This window comes from Xenopus laevis, chromosome 2S (assembly GCF_017654675.1).
Source record: "Xenopus laevis strain J_2021 chromosome 2S, Xenopus_laevis_v10.1, whole genome shotgun sequence".
NCBI classification, from domain to species: Eukaryota; Metazoa; Chordata; class Amphibia; order Anura; family Pipidae; genus Xenopus; species Xenopus laevis.
In genome coordinates, this window is record NC_054374.1 from 37,938,667 (window position 1) to 37,960,839 (window position 22,173).

Here is a 22,173-nt window from a genome sequence, read left to right on the forward strand (position 1 = left end):
GATAACCAGATAAAAGACCCTAAATATAAATGTCTGGGGTCTGGTGAATAGTTTGATGCCTGACATGCATAGGCTTACCTAAGTATGCAGCATATAGGGGACCAAAAATATAGGCACCCCATATTATCAGTTCTGTAATTCCAGATACTTCAAAATTTACAGCATTTTATGAGGACCAAATGTACAGAACATACATTCACCCCAGAAAACCATATATTTTTGGAAATTACACATTCCCCTGAATCCGAAAAGTGTGTATGCATGTCTTTCTACTCCAAAGTACCAAGCCGCAAAGCTTTCCTAAACTTGGAGATTTTGGCGACATTTCTGAAAATCACCTCAAAACTTCAGCTTTGCAGCATTTTATCTCCCATATATCATTAGGTACCAACGTAAAACACCCTAAATATGAACACAAGGGGTCCACTGAACAGTTTGATGCCCCATATGTTTATCGAAGTACATGACATGAAAAAAATCTACCTTTTGCATAATTATTTGATGGTACAAAGACCCCCAAAACCCATATATTTTTGGAAAGGACACATTCTGATGAATCCAGAATGGGTAATTATATCTTCCTACTCCAAACTACCATAATGCAAAGCTATGCTAAAGGCAGCAGTTTTTATGACATTTCTGAAAATCACCTAAAAATATTGCAATTTTCCGCATTTATCTCACAAAATTTCTTACATACATTGGAAATCCACCTTAAATATGCTGCCAATTCACCTTCTGTGAACAAAACCCCCTGATTGAGTATTATGTGCTGCAAGACCCCCTAACAGTACAAAGACCCCCAAACCCCCATATATTTTTGGAAAGTACACATTCTAGGAACTACAAAATTCATAAAAATGGGTTTCTACTCCAAATGATCCAACTGAAAAATTGCACTAAATAATATAAGAAACAACAAGGCAAGCATCTATGGGAATAATGCAAGCATCTATGGGAGATGGCCTTCCCATAATTTGGATTTTTCTGGATAGTGGGGCTTATTAACACTTTGGAAATTTGCACCTGGGCAGTAACACATGGCAGCCAATCACATATGTCCTTTCACAGTTCATCATGCAGCTGGCAAATAAAGTCAGTCACTGACTGGTTGCTATGGTTTACTGTCCATAAGAAAATTTTCCAGTGTTTCTAAATGAGGCCCAATGAGTTTCCAGGTAACAGATACTATCCTATACTGGTAGTATAGGTTCCCTGATATAGCACAATGCAATCAATATTTTATTTTTTTTCACCATTACAAAACAGAAACTATGGCTGTCAGTTGCTTGCTTGCCAATTCTCTTACTGGGAAATTGTCAACACATTATATGTAAAAATCCATAACTTTTTCCTTTTCAAGCGTGCATGTGTTTTCTATTGCGGTTTCAGTGTTTATAATTATTAAGAGACAGAGTGATTGCTGTAACTCTAAAAAAAACCTTGCAAAACTGCAAATATCAGAATCCAAGAAACTAAAAAGAAAATAACTGCAATCAGATGTAGAAATTGGTAGGGTGAATATGCTTTATTACCAAAACAATAGAAAGTTAAATAGAAGCTTTTCTCATGAATAGGGAAAATTATGTTTGCATTTATTGATAATTAGAAGTGCTTATGTCCCTTCAATCAATGTTAATATTTGTATAGATATTTCTTGTGGGATATTCAGTTCTTTAAAATAAAAAGCTCTTAGGCTGGGTCCCTCCATATAGACACAGCAATTAATTCTGTCAAATTTCGACCTGATTGCATGATCATTGGTTCATCTTTGTTCCTCGATCAGACTCTGGAAAAAAATAGGGAAAGATGACACCTTTTACCACCAAAACCGCCTTTTCCTGGTTAATGTACACTTCCCTCCAGGCACTGATTTAAAATTAGTGCCCTGGATTCTGTCAAACGCTTATCTATACAAAACCATAGTCCCAGGTTGGGAGGTCTTGTCCTTCCAAGAACTTAAAGGGATACTGTTGTGGGAAAACATATTAACGCATCAGTTAATAGTGCTGATCCAGCAGAATTCTGCACTGAAATCCATTTCTCAAAACAGCAAAGAGATTTTTTTATATTCGATTTTGAAATCTGAGAAGGGGCTAGACATATTGTCAGTTTCCCAGCTGCCCCAGTTATGTGGAACTACTTTCTGGCAGGTTGTTTTTTCTCTTAATTAATGTAACTGAATCAGTCTCAATGGGACTTGGCTTTTAATATTGAGTGCTGTTCTTAGATCTACCAGGGAGCTGTTATCTTGTGTTAGGGAGTTATCTGGTTCCCTTCCCATTGTTCTGTTGTTAGGCTGCTGGGGGAAACGGGAGGGGGTGATATCACTCCAACTTGCAGTAGAGCAGTAAAGAGTGACTGAAGTTTATCAGAGCACAAGTCACATGACTGGGGCAGCTGGGAAACTGACAATATGTCTAGCCCCATGTCAGATTTCAAAATTGAATATAACAAAATCTGTTTGCTCTTTTAAAAAATTAATTTCAGTGCAGAATTCATCTGCAGCAGCACTATTAACTGATGCATTTTGAAAAAAACATGTTTTCCCATGACAGTATCCCTTTACAGAGAGCTCAGAGATTCCAAATCAAATTTTTTTTAGATATCTGCAGATCCGCCACTTCATCACTCAAACAGTCCACAAAGGCTACACCTCTTCTCCAGCTTCAACATACTGTTCTTCAAACTTCTCTACTACAGATCTTACCTAATCTTTCTACTATACAATAGCCTTAAAGTAGAGACGAGAGTAGAGAACTGTAGACATCGGAAAAAAATTGTAACTTCTTCCGGAGAAGAATAAGTTGTATTTCCAGTTTTTGTTTGCCTCCTTCCTCTGGTCTTGGTCTTCCACAGAACAAGAACCACAGTTAATAACCATTGCCTTACACCATCAACTAGGTTTGACCATTTTTGTTTGCAGTTGGGGAGCACCATGATCATAAACTTGACCTTAAAGAATATTTATAGAAACAGGAGAACTCCTACTCAGCAGCATCACTGAAAAAAAAGAATGCAGCAGGCTAAACAAATGGATGCCATAACACCATGATGCCCCTACACTAGCCGATATTTTACATTATCAGACTGATTGATATTGTTATAGCCATACACAATAAACAGTAGCTACAATTCTATTTTTCTGTCCTCTTCACTTGACAGATGAAAATGTCAAACCTGCCAGATCAGCGATCAACCAATACTTATGCAGTATAAATATCAGTCACAATCATCCAGTCAACAAACATTACATCGAGTATAATTTTAGCAGAATTTGTATGTCTGGCTTAACTCAACAATAATGAGTAGATGGAGGCTGTCTACAGTAACTAACAGACGGCATTCATACTGAAACAAGGACACTTTACTGTTATCAAAATATTATTTATGCTTAATGGCCTATTTTAAATTTAAAACCAGCCATCAGTTAACTTTGGTCTGTCTAGTTCAACTTAGAGTAAAGGGGATCTATGCCTGGTGTCTGTGGGTTAGTAGATGAGTGTTTAAGTTATGTTTTAAATCATCATCCCATATATGACTCAAATGTCTCCTGTAGTTTCTATGGTACTGTATACGTTACGTAGCTCGATTCTAAAGTCAGCTATGCAGAAATAGAGCAATGTTTTATGTAGAAACAGCAGTTTCTAACCACTTTACATAGCACTGATCTCCTATAAGGATATAGCACCTGATTATTTTATGATGATGAAGTATGAGTTGTCCTTTAATCTTTACTTTTACACAATTTTTCCTGATGGTTTCTTTCAAAATAAGTGCATTAAATATTTCAAAGGAAACACTGGAACCGTTGCAAAACAGAATAGGAGGATAGCATTTGTCTTAGGTTGTTTATACCATCATTTTTTAACAAATTCTTCTGCCCCCTATAATTGGCCAACAGATAAGCAAAAGACGAAATACTGCAAAGAAGTATTGTTTTATAAATATAAAAGTTGTTAATATATGTTTATACTATGTCAATGTCACGGGAGAACACCTGCTATTGTATATCATTGGAAAGACTGCTTTTTAATTCACTATAGAACACCAAAAATCCAATACGCACCCATAATATTGAGCCATAATAAAGAAAATTGCTACGGTAGCTATGTTTAAAAAAGAAAAGAAAGAAAATTATCATGGCCATGCAAAGCAGACATGTTGGTAATGAAGAGAATACCCTACAGTTTTAAAGTCTTTTCCTCTCCTGAGAAAGGACTTAACACTGGATCGTCAAGTTATGCTTCTTATTCATATTGGCATTTGGTTGGTTTGTACAGGTATTGGCTACGTTATCCCAAACCTGTTATCCAGGAAGCTCTGAAGACCATCTCTCATTATAAACACATCTTTTTCCCTGTTCTAATAAAACAGTACCTTCCCAACTAAGATATAATTAATCCTTATTGGAGGCAAAACAATCCTATTGAGTTTAATTGATGTTTAAATGATTTTTTTAGTAGACAAAAGTATGGGGAACTAAATTAAAGAAAGATCCCTTATCCGGAAAACTCCAGGTCCTGAGCAGTCTCAGTAACAGGTCCCATACCTGTATATATTAAACAAACACATTTACATGCATTACAGCCGATAACCCCTACAAGAGGTAGAAAGGGCCCTGCCCATTACACATCTCTGTATATTATGCATGCAAAAAGTAAATGGAAGCTACTTTGTCAAGCGCAGTCTTTTCTACTCAATCAAATAGCTAGCCTGTGACATATTATTTCTGACATGACAAGTGAAGGTGAAGCATATCATACTTCCAAACCTCTCCCACAATGCAGAATACCATAAGCCTATTGTGTTATATCAAACTTATGAAATGCCCTGGCCGATCGTATGACTCCATACATTTCTAAGTGTTTCTTTTTACCATATCAGCAGAAATCATAGAGATTTTGCTTTTAATAAAAACCAGGCTACCTCTCCGATGTTATCATTGATAGCCAACAGAAAGCACAATGTATCATCCTGAAAACCCCCTCAATATATTACTAAATGTCAGCAAAAGCCTACAGTTATTATTGCTAAAATGCTGTCATGCACCCTTCTGCCAAAACTACTTTCTGCTAAAATTATGAGAAATATGCTTTCATTCACTGTATCATTTACACTGAGCTTTATTATAACAGTGAGGTCTAATTCTTGGTTCCTTTTGCACAGAGAAAGGAATGGAAGAGTGCAAAATGAAGCAAGCATATTGGGTACGGCATTTTTTCTGCAGTCATTGTGTCTTATGGTTGTAAATCCAGAAAGCTCTGAATTACAGGAAGGTTATTTCCCATAGACACTTTAATCGAAAAATTCTAATTTTTAAAAATGATTTCCTTTCTTTCTGTAACAATAAAACAGTACATTGTATTGATCCAAACTAAGATATACAGTAATTAATCTTTATTGGAAACAAACCAATCCTATTGGGTTTATTTAATGTTTAATATGATTTTCAAATACACTTAAAATATGGAGATCCACGTCATGGAAAGCCCCCTTATGGTGGTCCCGAGAAAAAAAATTGCTGTGCTGCATATACCCTGTACTTGTACTCATCCAACTTGCTGAAGATGGCAGATGTACAGTAGCTTGAGTTGGGGCATACTGTACATAGGGAATGCCTTCTGTACTAGATCTGTCTGCATATCATATCATACCCCTGCATAAGTAATCATTTTACATATACAATGGAACCTGTAATTTAAATTAAAGTTTTAAGTTTTCCTGCATTTTACATAGTTTTTTTAGTCCTACCATATTATAATGCATTTCAATAGGTGATTTTCCCTGATGCCTGTGCTTATATCCTTTGAATACTTGAAGAATAGCTGGTATTATGGGGGTTAACACCCGAAACATTTGGTCTCAGGCTCACAAAGAAACCCTTGATTGGATATCCCACCAGGGGGCTGTGGAAAGGTGTCAGCCATATCTGCCTTCTGAGACAATCTGGAGTCACACCATTTGGGCAAGGAATCTGGGCTAGTCGTTTCTTTGATCAGTTGATCAAAAAGAAAGTACCTGGGAGGGTGGGAAAGTTAGTAGAAAAATATGGATGATAGGAAAGGATCCATATCTTCTGTGGCATAGGATTAACATCCTCATAACTTACATATTGGTTATGAGGAGATCACATGCTTCCGAATAATACCAAAAAGGGCCAGCCTATACCTAGCCTATATAGGAGGAATGGTTCCTGGGGGACTGGAATATGAGACACCCCTCATGTTTGGTATTATTCTGATTGCCAAATATGGATCACACCATGCCCATATTTACATTATAATATTGGGTACTGGGAAGTCCTGGCCTAAGACCCACAACCCCCTACAGGGGGTAGTAAATTGCAAGTTCCTGAGCACTCCTACCTCATACATAAGGTAATGAGGGGAATGTCCCAGCAGAACTATCAGCAAAAACAATGACCTATAGGTAACTTTTGATGTAGATTAATATTTTGAACAGTATAACTGCCCATTTTGGATTTTGTTAGAAGTGTCAGTGACACTGCACATGCTCAGTGTACTCTGGGCAGCTGTTGAGTAGCTTTGCTTTGCTATCTTCACTGCTAAAGAGCTAGGGTTGCCTTGGGCTGGTAGAGAACCCCAAAATATAACGTGAAGCATTTATAGCCTACTTCTTCATTAAGCTTTTATCTTCCTTTAAGGTATATACTGATGCATTAAAATATGTGTTTGTAAGCAGGCCGGATTTGTCTAAAGGCCACCAAGGCCCGGGCCTAGGGCGGGAGGATTTTCGGGAGCGGCATGAAGCCCAACCATACCCACATTGGTTTGGAAGCTCTGGGGCTGATCATGAGATACAATCGTTTTTTAAATTTCCCATTCATCAATCCCCAGTGCTCCCAACCTGAAGATGAAAACTTGTCCATGTGCACTTATGAAGGGTAGGGGGCAGGGTGATGAACGTCAGCCAGCCTAGGGGCACCCGCTATGTAAATCCGGCCTTGTTTCAATCCCCTTAAAGGGGTTGTTTACCTTCCAACACATTTTTCAGTTCAGTTGGTTTCAGACAGTTCACCAGAAATAAAAACTTTTTCCAATTGCTTTCTATTTTCTATGTGTGACCATTTTTCCAATATAGAAGTATAAAGCAGCTCTGGGAGGGGGGGGTCGCCAACCCTGTAAACCGTTCTTAATTGATACATTTAGTTGATACATTTCAAATCTTTGTCCCTGCTGGGAAGAATCCCTAGGTTTCATTAAAGGCAGCTGTCAGAATTGATACAATAGTTGCTAATATTCCAGAGATGCTGCTGAGAAATGTACCAACTAATTGTAGCTACTAAATGTAGCAAGTTGTAACAGTTCAGAATACGCCTGGATTAGTAATGTGCGGGTCAAGGGTTTTCCTGACCCGCACCCGACCCTAACCCGCCCTGCTGCCGCCCGCACCCGCGCTTCCGGGGCCCTATTATAGACCCGCGCCGACCCACCAGCCAATGACGTCACAATGATGTCACAAAAGGGGCGGGGCGAGTGGGTTCCGGAAGTCGGATGCCGGCATTTGAAGGTGGTGGGCGGGGAGAGCAGGAGAAGAGCTCAACCCACACCCGCCCGCGAGGAGCAGTGCGAGGTTGACCCGAACCCGCCCGCACATCACTATCCTGGATCACAAAGCAGCCAGACTGAGACACTAGAGACACGAACACTAAACTTAAATTTTGGGAAAACTGTAAAAAATAAAAGATGGAAAGCAATTGAAAAAAGTCTCTTTTTATGGTGAAAACAACTGAACTAAAAAAAGTGTTTGGAAGGTGAACAACCCCTTTAAAGCAACCAACACCAAATTTTGGAGTGTAACTAACTAACCTTTCTCCTGGTCTGGGAAACTAACTATGTAACTAAAAGTAGAGGGGCTTTAGACCCTCAGTTTGCTGTAATGTTCTAAGTGCATACAACACTCAAAGTAAATGTGCTACATCTGTTTCTGTGAATAAATGTGACCATTTGGCTTACTTTTATACTGTACTATATTATACTACAGTAAAAGCGAAACGACAAAGGTCAGAACCAACAGGGAGGCTCCCAAAGATATGTTGTTTTTCAGATGCACATAATGAATAGGTTCTGCCTACATGCATGTCAGTGAACTGTAGCAATATAACTATGGCAGGCATGTGAAGCGCATTCTTTGATCCCAGTAAGCAGGCATATGAGCAATGTTATTTCAGTAATCTGCTCAGCCATTTAATAGTTGCATTCCTTAGGCACTCATTTTAAATATACAGTAAATACATATTATTTGTATTTGTAACATTTTTATAAGCTTCAGATACATATACTAAGTTCTATATTTGACATATTACAAGCTGCGGTTCAGAACATTACACACGTAAGCTAAAAATGATCAAAGCATGAATCCAGCTGACCATACATTGCTTATAACTATTGCTTCGGGGGGCAGTATATAAATGAACATATTATAACCATTTCAAAGTTTTCTCAAGTTCTAGTAATCACAGCAGGAAGCATTTACTGGTCTGTTAAATATCTAATTTGGCAGCTATGGGTTACTAAAAATGGACTTAACTTCCCCCCCTCTCTTTTTTTTTTTTTAAAAAAAATCATGTCTTCAGTGAAAGAGAGGCAATGAGTCCATACACACGCAAACTTGGTTTGGCCTTTTTGTCTGACCAGATGGACCATGAATCTTCTGAAGCATTGGAAGACCTGGAAGTTAGTCGTCTACAGGTCACTTCTTGAAGGGCTAAAGGGTGGTTCACCTTTAAGTTAACGTTTAGTATTTTATAGAATGACCATTTCGAAGCAACTTTTTAATTGGTCTCCGTTATTTAGTTTTTATTGATATTTAATTCTTTACCTTGTTCTTCTGACTCTTTCCAGCTTTCAAGTGGGGAACACTGACCCCCATCTGAAAAACAAATGCTCTGTAAGGCTATAAATGTATTGTTATTAACATCTTTCGGGTCTTCGTGTCTTCTTCTGGAGATTCGTCAATTTCTGTCCATTTTGGCGTATGCGCAGTTGTCGAAAGCCGGTAAATTGCTCCAACTGAGCACAGAGTCGGACTGGGGGCCCGAGGAACCACCGGAGCTGCTGTCCAGGCATCCCTCCGGACCTCCATGGCCGCGCTGCCATCCCGCCATACACTTGTGCGCAGGTGTGCACTATGTTTTACAGGCCGTCGCGCTGCAAAGCACAGGCGCACGCATATACTTTGTTTTTCATGTGCTCGATGCAGGAAGAATCCCTAAATCTAAGGATCTGGGTGCGGATCTGGGCTTGCGGGGCCCACCGCACCCATATACCTCTTATACATATAATTTTTTTGCAGTTAATATAGTGAATTAAGTACCCCCTCTTGTAAATTATAAGGATATTATAAGTTACTGAGGAGTTTCATGACCATATATTTTTATACAGGTCATGGAACTCCGAGGTAACTTCTAATATCCTCATATTTTGCAACTGGGGGTACTTTATTTATTATAATACACAAATTTCACTGAGTCATGTGACAGAAATGTCATCAGAACTCACTGTTTATAACTGATGACATCAGAACTCACTGTTTATAAGGATATAATTTACAAGATATTCATGGCTTTTGTGTATTATATATCTATATATTAATAGTCTTATCGCTTTGACTGAATTGTAGCATTCCATGGTTTAAGTTTAGATTCCCACCACACTGCTGCTTAAATTCCTGAAATAATATACTGTACAGTGCGCCCAAACAAAAACTATAATCTGAATAAATACCATGATAATCATAAACATTCAATTTTATATGATGTCTAGACCCCCCAAAGTAGATGTAATATAGGGTAGAACTTATTAGCAAGTAGTATTTGAGATACAAGACCACCCCACCTTATCTAAATCAATGCATTTTTACCTCTGCTGATTATCCCCATATTGCATATACTCTATTATATCATTTTTTGGTCCCCAATTATGTAATTTGTAGTCTTTTTGTAGATACAAATATTTAATGTGCTACAATCTTCATGCCTCGATATGCAATGTTTAAACTGCAAAACATTACTGATGTGATTATCAGTGGTGAGCGAATCTGTCCTGTTTTACTTCATCAAAGAATTCAAGAACATTTTTCAAAAATTAGTGTTTTTACAAGTGACAATTAATTACATGAGTGACAGTTTTCTCTCACTCCAAATTTAATGTCAAATGGACATCTTTGTGACTTATCTATCTTGGCGACTTTTTTGTATCAGCTACTTTTTATTCCAAATGTCTAAGGGGCCAATTCACCAAGCACGAGTGAAGGTTCGAAGTAAAAAAAACTTCGAATTTCGAGTGTTTTTTTGTGCTCCTCGACTATCGAATTGGCGTAAATTCGCCTGAGTAGAATGATTCGAATAGATCAAGTGCAAAAACGCTGCGACTATTCGACCATTCGATAGCCGAAGTACTGTCTCTTTTAAAAATACTTCGACTGCCTACTTCGCCACATAAAACCTACCGAATTGCTTTAAAAGCCTATGGGAAAGTCCCATAGGCTTGTTTCCAAGTTTTTGATCTAATAAAAAGGCAATCCTTCGAGCGAATATTCACCAATTCGACTATTCGCATAAATTCGGGCGAATTGCCTATTCGATTCTATTACCCAGTCGAATTTTGAGGGATTTAACTCCTCGAAATTCGACCCTTGATGAATTTGCCCCTAAATTTCAAAGGGCATTTTTTCTTATGGCAACTTTTTTGTCTCTGCGGCAATTTTGTCTTGGATACTTTTTGTATGCTGCGGTTTTCCAGATGTCGAAGTGAAGAATTCTGCAAATCCATGCAGGCATAAAACTTTGCTCATCATTAGTGATAATCAATCTCTGTAAAATGATTGAAGATGAGAATATTTAACAGGGAATGTTTGCTAATGTCTGCATGTTTGAAAATAAATCAAAAGCAAACAGCAAAAAATTTGAATTCTATGAAAATTCATTGATATTTGTTTTGTAGCAAGCAACAATATTGTGGATCCGTGTATTTGAAACTTTTATTTTGGAGATTAATTCTGGAAACAATTTACATTTTTCTGGTAAAAGCACATTACAGAGGTAAATGTAAAAAAAATGTGGAGTACATCCTTTCTACTGGTCTGGGAATTTTTTTGGGAACATTAGCTATTATTATTTGTTGTAGACAAATGGTTGTCAAAACAGCACATCTGCTCTATGTTACAAGAGTTATAAACCACATTTAGCAGATAAGTGATATTGTGGTGTATTTTGGTATATATCTGTAGAACTAAGTAAAATCAACTGGATTTGCTGTGTTATTCTTAAAGACGTTTCAACAGTCATTCAACTGGCTTTCTCAATTCAGAATGGGTTGTAAATAAGATATTTCCAGAATAAATACCCAGGAATGACGCTCTAATCAGCATAATCTGTTTATCATAATCAGAAAGGATGGCCAGTAGCTGCTGTTTGACTCCCACCATCCACTAAATCACAAACTAGGGGTTATCAAAACTCTACATCACATAGCAGACAAGATCCCCACCAGCACAGAGGCTAAGGGGCAAATTCACTAAGATCCGAAGTTGCGCCGGCGATAGCTTCGCCACACTCCGCCACACTTCGGCAGGCGTAGTTTCGCTAGCGCTACGCAAATTCACTAAAATGCGAGGTTGCGCTCAGGGAGGCGAACGGTAGCGAAGTTGCGCTAGCGTTAATTCGTCAAGCAAACCGAAGTTAAGCTAGCAATGCCTAATTTGCATACAGCGCCAAGTTAAAGTACAATGGACGTATATGTAGCAACAAATACATTACACTACACAAGCCTGGGAAAGCTTCATAGAATAAAATAGAGTTGTTATTTTGCCCTATACATGTGACCACTGTATAGTTTAGGTGCCATATGTTAGGAAATGTAGGGGGGAAAGAGGGTACCCCCAAAAAAATTAACGATCTTTTTCAGCCTATCACCCTTAAAAAAGGAAAAGACGCCAGTTTTTTTGGAGCGAGTCCTATCTACTCTATTGCACTTCGCCTGGTCTGAGATGACGAAGGCAAGTCTGGCGCAAGAGGAAACATTCAGTAAAATGCGCAAGTTAGTGAATTAGTGTAGTTACGTCCCATTCGCCATAGCGCAACTTCGCCTGGTGTAAGGGTGCGAAGTAGCGCTTCGCTAGCGAATTTGCGCCAGCCCTTTAGTGAATCTGCCCCTAAGTTGAAAGAGATGGAACATCTCAGAGGGGACCTGAAGACGCATGGGTATCCAGATTGGGCATTGTTAAAACCGGTAGAACGAGAAGCAATAATACCAAGACTACCGGTGAATGCGGAAAACAGGACAGGCGAAAAAACTTCCCAACTTCCCAACCTCCCAAATGATAACGTGGGTGCTGGAAAAACGTATAAGGATTTTTAATAAACACAACATCCCTGTCTTCTTTAAATTCAGCAGCATACTATGCAGTGTAGTGCAGTGAGGAGTGTTCTGATTTGTATGTGGGAGAAACCAAACAACAGTTACACCAGCCTATTACACAACACAGAAGAGCCAGCTCCCTAGGTCAGGACTCAGCCGTGTACCTAAATCTAAAAGAAAAAGGGCACATGACTGCCAAGTCCAGATTCTAGACTTGGAGAGCGACTGGTTCAAAAGAGATGTTAAAAGTCAGTTTTACAGGGACCTGTTTCAGATTAAAAACATATAATTCACAAATGAAAGTGTTTTTCAGGTTTAGGCTGCAGGCAAATCCCTTCCCTTCATTTACAACTAAAACTAATGTTTCAATGAAATGACTACATTACTATTGTATAATAGCATGTTATTGTCATTTTTTAGCTCAGTAAAATCCTTCTCTTAGGGGGTTATTTATCAAAGTCCGAATGGCAAAAACTCGAAAAAATTCTATTTTTTTTTTAAACTATAAAATCCAAATTTTTAGTGGGAGTTTTTGGCATTCGGACTTTGATAAACAACCCCCTAAGAAAAGGATTTTATTTAGCTAAAACGTGACAATAACATGCTATTTCTAAAAAAAAAAAAAAAAAGTACTCCAACTCAGACCTGCTGAGTTCATGTAAAAGTCAATGGGAGAAGTCCCGAAGAAATCCTCATCTGTGCTGGGTTTCCAATTTAGTAGAAGGAGATCTATTTGTTGGTATATGATAAATTGATTAAAAAGGGGATCTGACGTTTGTCAGTGTACTGGAGAATAAATTATTTACCTATTTACCAATCACGAAGAAACATAGAAACCGTGTTAGTGAAGTAACGTGATTAGTAAATAGGGGATACTTTTCTCTCTTCTATTATAATTTATTCTGTGCTGGGTTTTGTGCAATAATACCAAGATTTTGTGGTTTTTGGACAATAGTCCATTTGAGTTTTTGGGAGTCAAATCTGAAAAATTTGTAAGATTTAAATTTTTTTAACGATTTTATTGAGTTTTTTACTGCACAGGAAATTTTCAGGAAAATGTATTGATAAATAAGGGGAAATAATCCATGCAGATTTGGTCGGAGTAATTATGAGAAATGTTTGGAATTTGATAAATCTTTCAAGTATGAATGTAAACTATATTAAAAACCTTGTGCTCAATTACTTGGATTAATTAACATGATGTGGGCCCTTACATTTTGCTTGGACCTTAGAACTCTAGATAAAATCAAGAATATAAATATTATATAAAGAAAAAGATTATAGCTTTCATTAGCATTTTGAGATACATGGATACATAAAAGTGAAGAATTTATGACCACGGTCTACCTCAGAGATTTAAAGCAAGTAACAGGCTGAGCGTGTTTGTTGACTGCCAAATGAGCAACAGTTGGCAAACTTCAAGAATCACTTTAAGGAACTGACCCAAAAGCCATAAGGTTTATACAGGCATTCCTTTTCCAAGTTATGGTGGGCAAGAGCTGCATTTCTAATCCAATAAGCTAAATGTAGCATAATGTTCAAACTTGGAAAGAAAAAGTATGTGTGTCAAGATATAGAACACGGCTATCATTTTAAATTTTATTAAGTAATTTCCTTTGCGAAGGAATAATTCATTTGAACTAAAAGTTATAGAATTAACCCACTTATAATCAAACAGTAAATAGAAAATCTTGTAAAAGAAACCAAGCATTCCAGTCATTCATTAATTGATTTCATTATAATGTGTAAGCAGACAAGTGGGGAAATTCCTTAATACAGTAGAGATACAGTAGAAGCCACGTTAGGAGCTATTAACTAAATCTCAAATTTTTTCGGAGTTTTAAATGGGAAAAGTAAAAATTTATTTTTCCCGAAAATTTATTGGGTAGGAAAAGACTTTTTTATTCTGATTTTTTACACCATCGTGGTTTAAGAAATCAGGAAAAATTCAAGGTTTTTTTTCTATAACAAAATGGTATTTCCCCCATATAAAAAGTACAACAAGAAAAAAACAGATTTTAATAAATAACCCCCTTATAATACCCCAAGGCTGCTAAAAGTCAAAATCAGAAAATAGTCCATCTCAAACCTGCAAAGGTCATGTAGAAGTCAATGGCAGATGCCCCTTTTACAATTGGATCACCTGATCACCAATTATTTTTTTTAACTTGTAGGGGGCCCTGCTCACCAATTATTATTTTTTTAACTTGTAGGGGGGTCCTGATCACCAATTATTTTTTTTAACGTATAGGGGGGCCCTGATCACCAATTATTTTTTTTAACTTGTAGGGGGGCCCTGATCACCAATTATTTTTTTTTTAACTTGTAGGGGGGTCCTGATCACCAATTATTTTTTTTTAACGTGTAGGGGGGCCCTGATCACCAATTATTTTTTTTAACTTGTAGGGGGGTCCTGACCACCAATTATTTTTTTTAACGTATAAGGGGGCCCTGATCACCAATTATTTTTTTTAACTTGTAGGGAGGCCCTGATCACCAATTTTTTTTTTTTAACTTGTAGGGGGGTCCTGATAACCAATTATTTTTTTTAACGTGTAGGGGGGCCCTGATCACCAATTATTTTTTTTTAACTTGTAGGGGGGTCCTGATCACCAATTATTTTTTTTAACGTGTAGGGGGGTCCTGATCACCAATTATTTTTTTTAACTTGTAGGGGAGCCCTGACCACCAATTTTTTTAAAAAAAATTTATGGGGGGCCCTGGCAGCACAGTTTTTTTTAACCTATAAGGTGGCCTGACCATCAATAGCTTTTTATAACGTGTGTTGTTTGGGGGGAGCTACCTTTTTTTAGCACTTATCTCTGTCTGGTCTTTTAACTGTAGTGTGGAGTGGGTGGGATCTGGGTTGGGGCTTGGGGACGGGGTGGGTGGGGCCCAGGGGGCCCTGAACATTTTGTTGTACTGGGCCCCGTGATTTCTAATGGCCGCCCTGACTGGAAGAATATCATACTGTCACAAACCAAGAATACTATGACCCATTATGTCAACTCTTAAATCCTGCTATTGAAGAAATACTTTTTCCTCTGTTGATTAAATTAATTTTAGCCATTTCAACTTGGAAGGAAAAATTGGCATTGGCAGAAAAACATTAATGTTTGACTTGATAGCAAATTCTTGACATTTTGATCAACAATGTCTGTTTATTTCCATCGCTACTTACAATTGCTAATTTGTACTAAAACATACTAATATCCACAACGGGCAAGTCACTGGTTATTTTTTCTAGATGTCAAATGCATAATATATTCTATTGCAATTTTATACAAAAATGTGCATTTTATTTTTTAAATAAGGAAGCATTTGGTTTAAAAAATAAAGTTATGGAATATATTATTGCGAAACCTGTACTTCAGAGAGAAAGAGAGAGAGGAACTGTTTAATTAATTAATCAATTAATCAATCAATCTAACATAATTCTATATTGATACCAAAACTATTCCACTGTTTTTTAGTAGCATTAAGGCATGGTGCTCCAAATTCAGAAAAGATTATTATGATTCCCGTTCAGCCCAATCAAGAGGTCAAAGAAGTATATTGGAGTTTATAAGCTCTGATTTACATGACAAGCTGTATACACATATCTTTAAAAACAATGATAATGTTTAACTAATTAATATATGTAGCATAAATCTATATTGTTGATGAATCTATTCCAATATTTTTTTTATTGTTTTTAGTAGCATGAAGGCATGGTGCTCCAAATTCAGGGGGCTTTCTGTTTTCTGGACCTCTTACGATATATAGTTTTCCGAAGAACGAATATCATAACTGAAAATCTCAACCTTCTTACTTCCAAACCTGCACATCTGCTCATCAATTTATTGGCACAGATAAAAGAAATCTGTCCTACAGATAAAAATGCAGACATTATCCCAGTCTTTGCATCTCAGATCTCGAAAATGATCCCATCAGGGACACGTATCTCATTCGGCCTCTGCAGTTTTCTTCCTCTGAGCTAATAAAATGAAACCCCTAAGATTAGAGCATCATAAAGTCATATATGAGCTTTATAACCAGGTGGTTCTCTCTAAGCATATCTAATTCATGCACCTGACCTTCACTCAAAGCCTCACAAATGGTATGGAAAATGTTATTTCCTAGCAAAAAGAATTCGGTAAATAATGCTGTCTGGTAAAGCCCTGCTACGGGGTACATATTGCTAGGCAAATAATGAAGGTTGATTATTTGCATATCTTGGTCACACAGAGACATGTGCACATTGTTGGCCCTCTCTAGGGTTGACACCTGTCCTGATTTGACCCGGACAGCCTGGATTTCAGAAGGGCTGCCCGGGTCAAGACAGTCTGCCTGGTTTTCCAAAAAAGGAAAACAGGGCAGGACCCCCCCGAATGACATGTTGATCAGCCATTCGCTGATCGCCACATCATAGTCCCGCCCATGTGACATAGCACACCCTGCCTGCAACGTCACTTAGCCGCCCCAGTGATGCCATGGCCCCGCCCCCTGTCTGGATTGCTCGCTGCACAAAGCTGGCAACCCTAGTCCTCTCTCAGTTTTAGTGGTGTTTAGTATGTTACTGTATGTAGCTCAAACAAAATTTCAGTTTAAATTAGGCCTACTATAGCACATGAATGGGCATGTTGGGGGACAGGTTGTACTCCACCTTTAGCCTTTTCTTTAATCTGCTTTTTTGGGGAGCCTTTATCTAGAATGGTAAGCAATGAATTGGGCATTTTGCATAACAAGAAGAACACTAGAAAATATATCATTAAAGGGTAATATACACATAAACAATGTTTAAAATGCACAAATGAAATAGGGCTTTGTTTAATAAACCCCTTACCCTTTTTCAAATTGCACTTGTAGATAAAAAAGACTTGTAGATAAAAAGGTGATTTATTTTCTCATTTTTCTCGCCCACCTGGCATAATTTTTTTTCCACCCAATGTTTTTTTTTTTCTGGAGAGAACACTGTATTATGCACCTTCAATGGTAACATATACGAACAGTAGAACCCCCATTTTACGTTTTACAGGGGACCATGGAAAAAAAAAGTAAAACCAGGGAAAATGTAAAATCAGAGAAATGTGTTAAGGACACTTAAATGTCTTAACTATTTAAAGGAAATAAGTACAGGAATCATTTTTTTATTTGCAACACAGTTACTTTAGAAGTATTATTATAACCACACTTGCAGATTTAGGGGTTGCTCCCCTCCAACTACTGTATATGTATGTAAGAGGCCAATTTCAGCTCAACTGGTAAAATATTTTTTTCTAATAAAGCACTTGGCTGCATTCAGCAGTGAGATGTAATACAGTACAGTAATAGCGTGCCACAACAATAACAGAGCCTCAGGCTCAGCACTCTATTAGCTGCCTACAGGGCACAGGAACCATTATGGGGCTGCCATAATAACATTTGTGATGCCCTTAGCACCAAACCGGCTATTGTAGCCCCCTAATCCTCAAGCATCTCCCTCCAGACACCCTATTAACTGTCAAAGCTGTTTTGCTTTAGCACACTTCTGTTGCGTACCTGTAGTTACATAATCCCCTTACTTGCACAACTCTCGCATTGTTTTTTAGGCTTCTGGACAGGCATGCATGCACAGTGTGAAATATGAAGCGATAATGGTGCAACTGACGTTCCCAAGATGGCGTCTGCGATCGCAAGATATGGGGGAACTTCTAAAGTAAGAGGTATTTTTCATTGAAAATTAAATGATTTGCTAGGGAGAGGCTACATAAAAACAGCAGAAAATGTGGGAAATGGAAACGCAAAGCACAGGAAAAGAACCTATAGAAATACATTAAAATTGACAGGTCCGCAAAAAAAATAGCGCAAAAAGCGGGAAAACGTTAAATCCGGGGGCTTAAATTCGGGGTTATATTGTACATGGATATAAGATACATTTTTTAAATCTGATTTAGGTGAATGATCACCTAAATTTGCCAAAGACCTAAAGAGCCTGGCTTGGCAATAGCTCCAAGCTGAATAGTAATAGACACTTGGCACTGCATCCTTGCCTAGCCAGCTAGTCACCTCCAGCATTGACCACAATTTTAATAAACATTTTTCATGGTTCGAGTGTGGACTCTAAGGGGGTTATTTATTAACCTTGAATATCCGAAATCCGAAAAAATTCGGATTTTTTTGGAATTTTTTGGGATGGTCCGATGGTCTGAAAAACCCAAAATCCGAAAATCCGGCATCTCAAAACTCTCGGGGTCCTGTATAAGTCAATGGGGAAGGTCCCAGTGTCTGCGCTGCTGTTCGTTCCGATATCCGATGATTTCGGGGATTTCGGACCAAAATTTCCGAAAAATTCGTAGTTTTTGCTGGAAAGTCCGAAAAATTCAGACTTTTTGGGCAAAGCTCCGAAGTTATCTGATTTTTGCCCAAACCTATTTTTTCGGACTTCTTTAATGATAAATAAGGTCCATTCAGGCAGTCGAGTTGTTTGGATTTCTAACTTAGAAATACTTTGAAAAATTCGGACCTTGATAAATAACCCCCTAAAAGACCACTGGTATGTTGTCAAGTGAGCTGGGTTCGGAAATTATTTGTATTTCTATATTGAGCACCTAATGTATATGGAAATAGACAAATAGCTGTAGAGGCTAACATATATTTAAAGCTGACCTGAAACAAGAAAGTGACAACCTAGTTGGACCAAGCTGCTTGCTGCATTTTAAAACAAACCCAGTTCCACAACAACTTGTGCACACAATTATAATCAAGGAAATCAATGTTTTCACATGGACTGCAGACCATAAAGATGAATGGGGGAGCAGATATCTGTCTGTGCCATTCATACATCAACTCTCAGAATATTTCTTGCAATGTCCTTAAATCAATACAATAAGGTTGCAATTCATAGATCAATAAACACACAAAACAAACTTTGTATCTCATTTAGAAAATTATCCAAAAGATCCCAGTGCTCAATTTTGCACCGGACCCTGCAAAACTACATTTGACATGTGGGGTTGCCGTTGTTTATTGCTCTGGTGTGGGTTATTGGGAAATTAAAATAACATTTGTAAGTAAGCTTTCAGTTGTGAAAGAATTCCATATTTTCCAAAGGCTCCAAAGTTTCCAAAACAAGCCATAACAAAACCATAAAATGACACATACTGAATACTTAAAAAGCAATGATATTTTCCATGTATTATCTATGAGTGCTTTGAGCCATGCTGTTTCTGGTGACTTTAAATTTCTTAAAAAAAGAATACATTTTTAAGTACATTGGCTTGAAATACCATGTTATGTTTTGTTCAAAAAACATAATAAGAAACCTCAAGATAACTTACCTTCCTCACAATTATTCCCAGTGAAACCAGGACAGCATCTCCATTCCTGGGTGGTCACTGTTCTGTATGACATTTTATAAACAGGTCTGAGAAGAGTCCTGTAACTATAAAAGGAACATGAAATCATGTGAATATATTCATCAAAATGGTGGGACACTGGTAGCAATAAGAATTATGTGCACAATGTATTTCTAAAAATGAGTCTGATTTGATTACAGTGATGGCAGCTCATGACCTTCTTAGGTTAAATCAATCTTATTGCTTTTTCTGTTTCAAGAAATTTCTTACCCTAGCCAAGCATAACCCCCTGAACATAACATTAGCTTTAATCATTATGACAATTTGATACTATTAACAATTTTGTCATCTAAGGCTATTTTTGAATGGCTGGCCAGGCAGTTACCATCCTTTGCAGGTCAGAAGCTTCCTGGCCATACATGAAAAGATGCATTGGTCTGGTCTGGTGAGACACCAGCCTGATCTGCCCCATTTTTTGCATAATCTTAACTTTTTCTTCTTGATCTCAAAGGGTTTGCCCCATGATCCATCCTCCAACATCATTGTTCTGCCCCTGACATCATCACTCTGCCCACTGATGTCATTGTACAGCAGAAAAGAAGATGGGGAGCTACTGGGGCATCTTTGGAGACACAGATCTTTACTGCTAAATGGCTGTGGTTGCCTTGGGCTGGTACAAAAGCCCAAAACATAATGTACAATATGTCTGTCCTACTTTTTTTAAAGCTTCAGTTCTCCTTTAAGATCACAATAGCCTTGGATATTATACTGTACTTGTTCAAGCATTTATAGAATCCACCACCACATCATCTGGCAGGGCAGTCCACAACCTTACTGCCCTCACCATGAAGAATCAACTATACAACTTCAAATAAAAGTTATATTCCTCTAGTCTAAAGGGGTGGCCTCTGGTGTGTTAATCTTTTCTATGAGAAAAAAAGATCCCCTACTATATGTCTATACTGTGCCACATTCCTGTCCATAAATTATGCCTGGTATAGCCTGCTCTGTGGGTTTTCATTGTTTGATTAATTGTCTATCATTGTTGCATGGAGCTTCATGTCATTATTTGAGGAACATCTACAAACTAATGTTGTCTATACCTAAATGAAATATGGAATGGTTTCATTTTAGGCTTTCTGTGTTAAATTTGTGCTGAGAGCCTTACAGGATAATTTTTTCATTTTTAAATTAATGATGTTTGGATTCCATGTTAGGACATGAAAATAAGGTCAGCTGATTCACTGATTTTTATATTATACTGTATGTACAGTATTTGCGCCTCTTAACAATGAATTGCATTGTTCAACCATCAGCAAGGCCTTTTACCACAGAACAGATGGAAATATTTTATTACTTATTAAGACTGGTGACAGTCTAACTATGTGAGCTATTAGAACACAACTTGACAGTTGACAGTCTAGGGGGCAGATTTATCAAGGGTCGAATTTCGAAAACCTCGAGATTCGACCATCGAATTAAAAAACTACTTTTTTCAGCAAATTTGGCAATCCTGTGGTCGAATAAAAATCGTTCTATCGAACGTTTCGAAGGATTTCAGCGATCGTTCATACGTTTTTTTATTCGATGTGTAAAGACTTAGAAAATGGTTGTAAAGGTCCCCATAGGTTTAACTTGGCGAAGTATTGAAGTCAAAGGTTTTTAAAGAGACAGTACTTCGATTATCGAATGGTCGAATATTCGAACGATTTTTACTTCGAATCGAAGTAAATTTGAAGTCATAGTATCCTATTCGATGGTCGAAGTATCCAAAAAATTACTTTGAATTTCGAATTTTTTTTACTTCCAAAATTCCCTCGAACTCATTTCAAACCTTAGTAAATCTGCCCCTATGAGTTGCCTGTCCCAAGAAGCGACAGCTGGACAGTAACAAACTGTCAATTCCTTGAGAAAAAAAGTATTCTTTCAGTTTGTATGACACAAAAATGTAAAGAAGTTAAGAAAAAAACACAATATCCTAAAATGGAACAAATTCCTAACAATACGTTTGGATGAGATGTTTACCTCACAAGATTGGCGCATGGTCCAGGCCATCTGCAGCTCTGGTAAACCCTCTGAACCACTGTCTCCGATCCATTTTGGACTTGACAGGTGACTGTTCTTGTAACGGTGAACTGACACCAGTTTCTGTTTTAGAGAAAAATAAATATTAACATATTTAGACATATTAAAAAAATCTCAAATACTGCCTAGCTTAACATGCAGGTTAATTTTGAATGACATTTATGAAATCAAGGCTTTTTAAGGTTCTCAGAAGAAATATCAATCAGCAATAAGGATTTGGAAGATAAAATGACTGTTGATTGGTCCTAAAAGGTTGCATAGGTATATTGTTAGGCCGCATGCTTGACCAACAGGATTGGTGTGGAATATTTCATTTGTGACTGAAGGATTATCTGCAGTAGAGAAATTCCAGGCCCGTCCAAATTTAATGCTATGTTCTTCAAAGGCTA

General features: G+C 37.6%; 1 protein-coding gene across 1 annotated transcript in view; it reads right to left on the reverse strand.

The window, feature by feature from the left end:
- The window catches only part of LOC108709346 (collagen alpha-1(XXVI) chain), a 228,445-nt gene that overhangs the window by 171,781 nt on the left and 34,491 nt on the right, over window positions 1-22,173 (reverse strand). The window contains exons 2-3 of the mRNA XM_018249106.2: window positions 21,725-21,847; window positions 19,682-19,785 (exon numbers count right to left, since the gene is read on the reverse strand). Of these exons, the coding sequence (XP_018104595.1) occupies window positions 19,682-19,785; window positions 21,725-21,847 (227 nt within the window). The remainder of the gene's footprint in view (window positions 1-19,681; window positions 19,786-21,724; window positions 21,848-22,173) is intronic.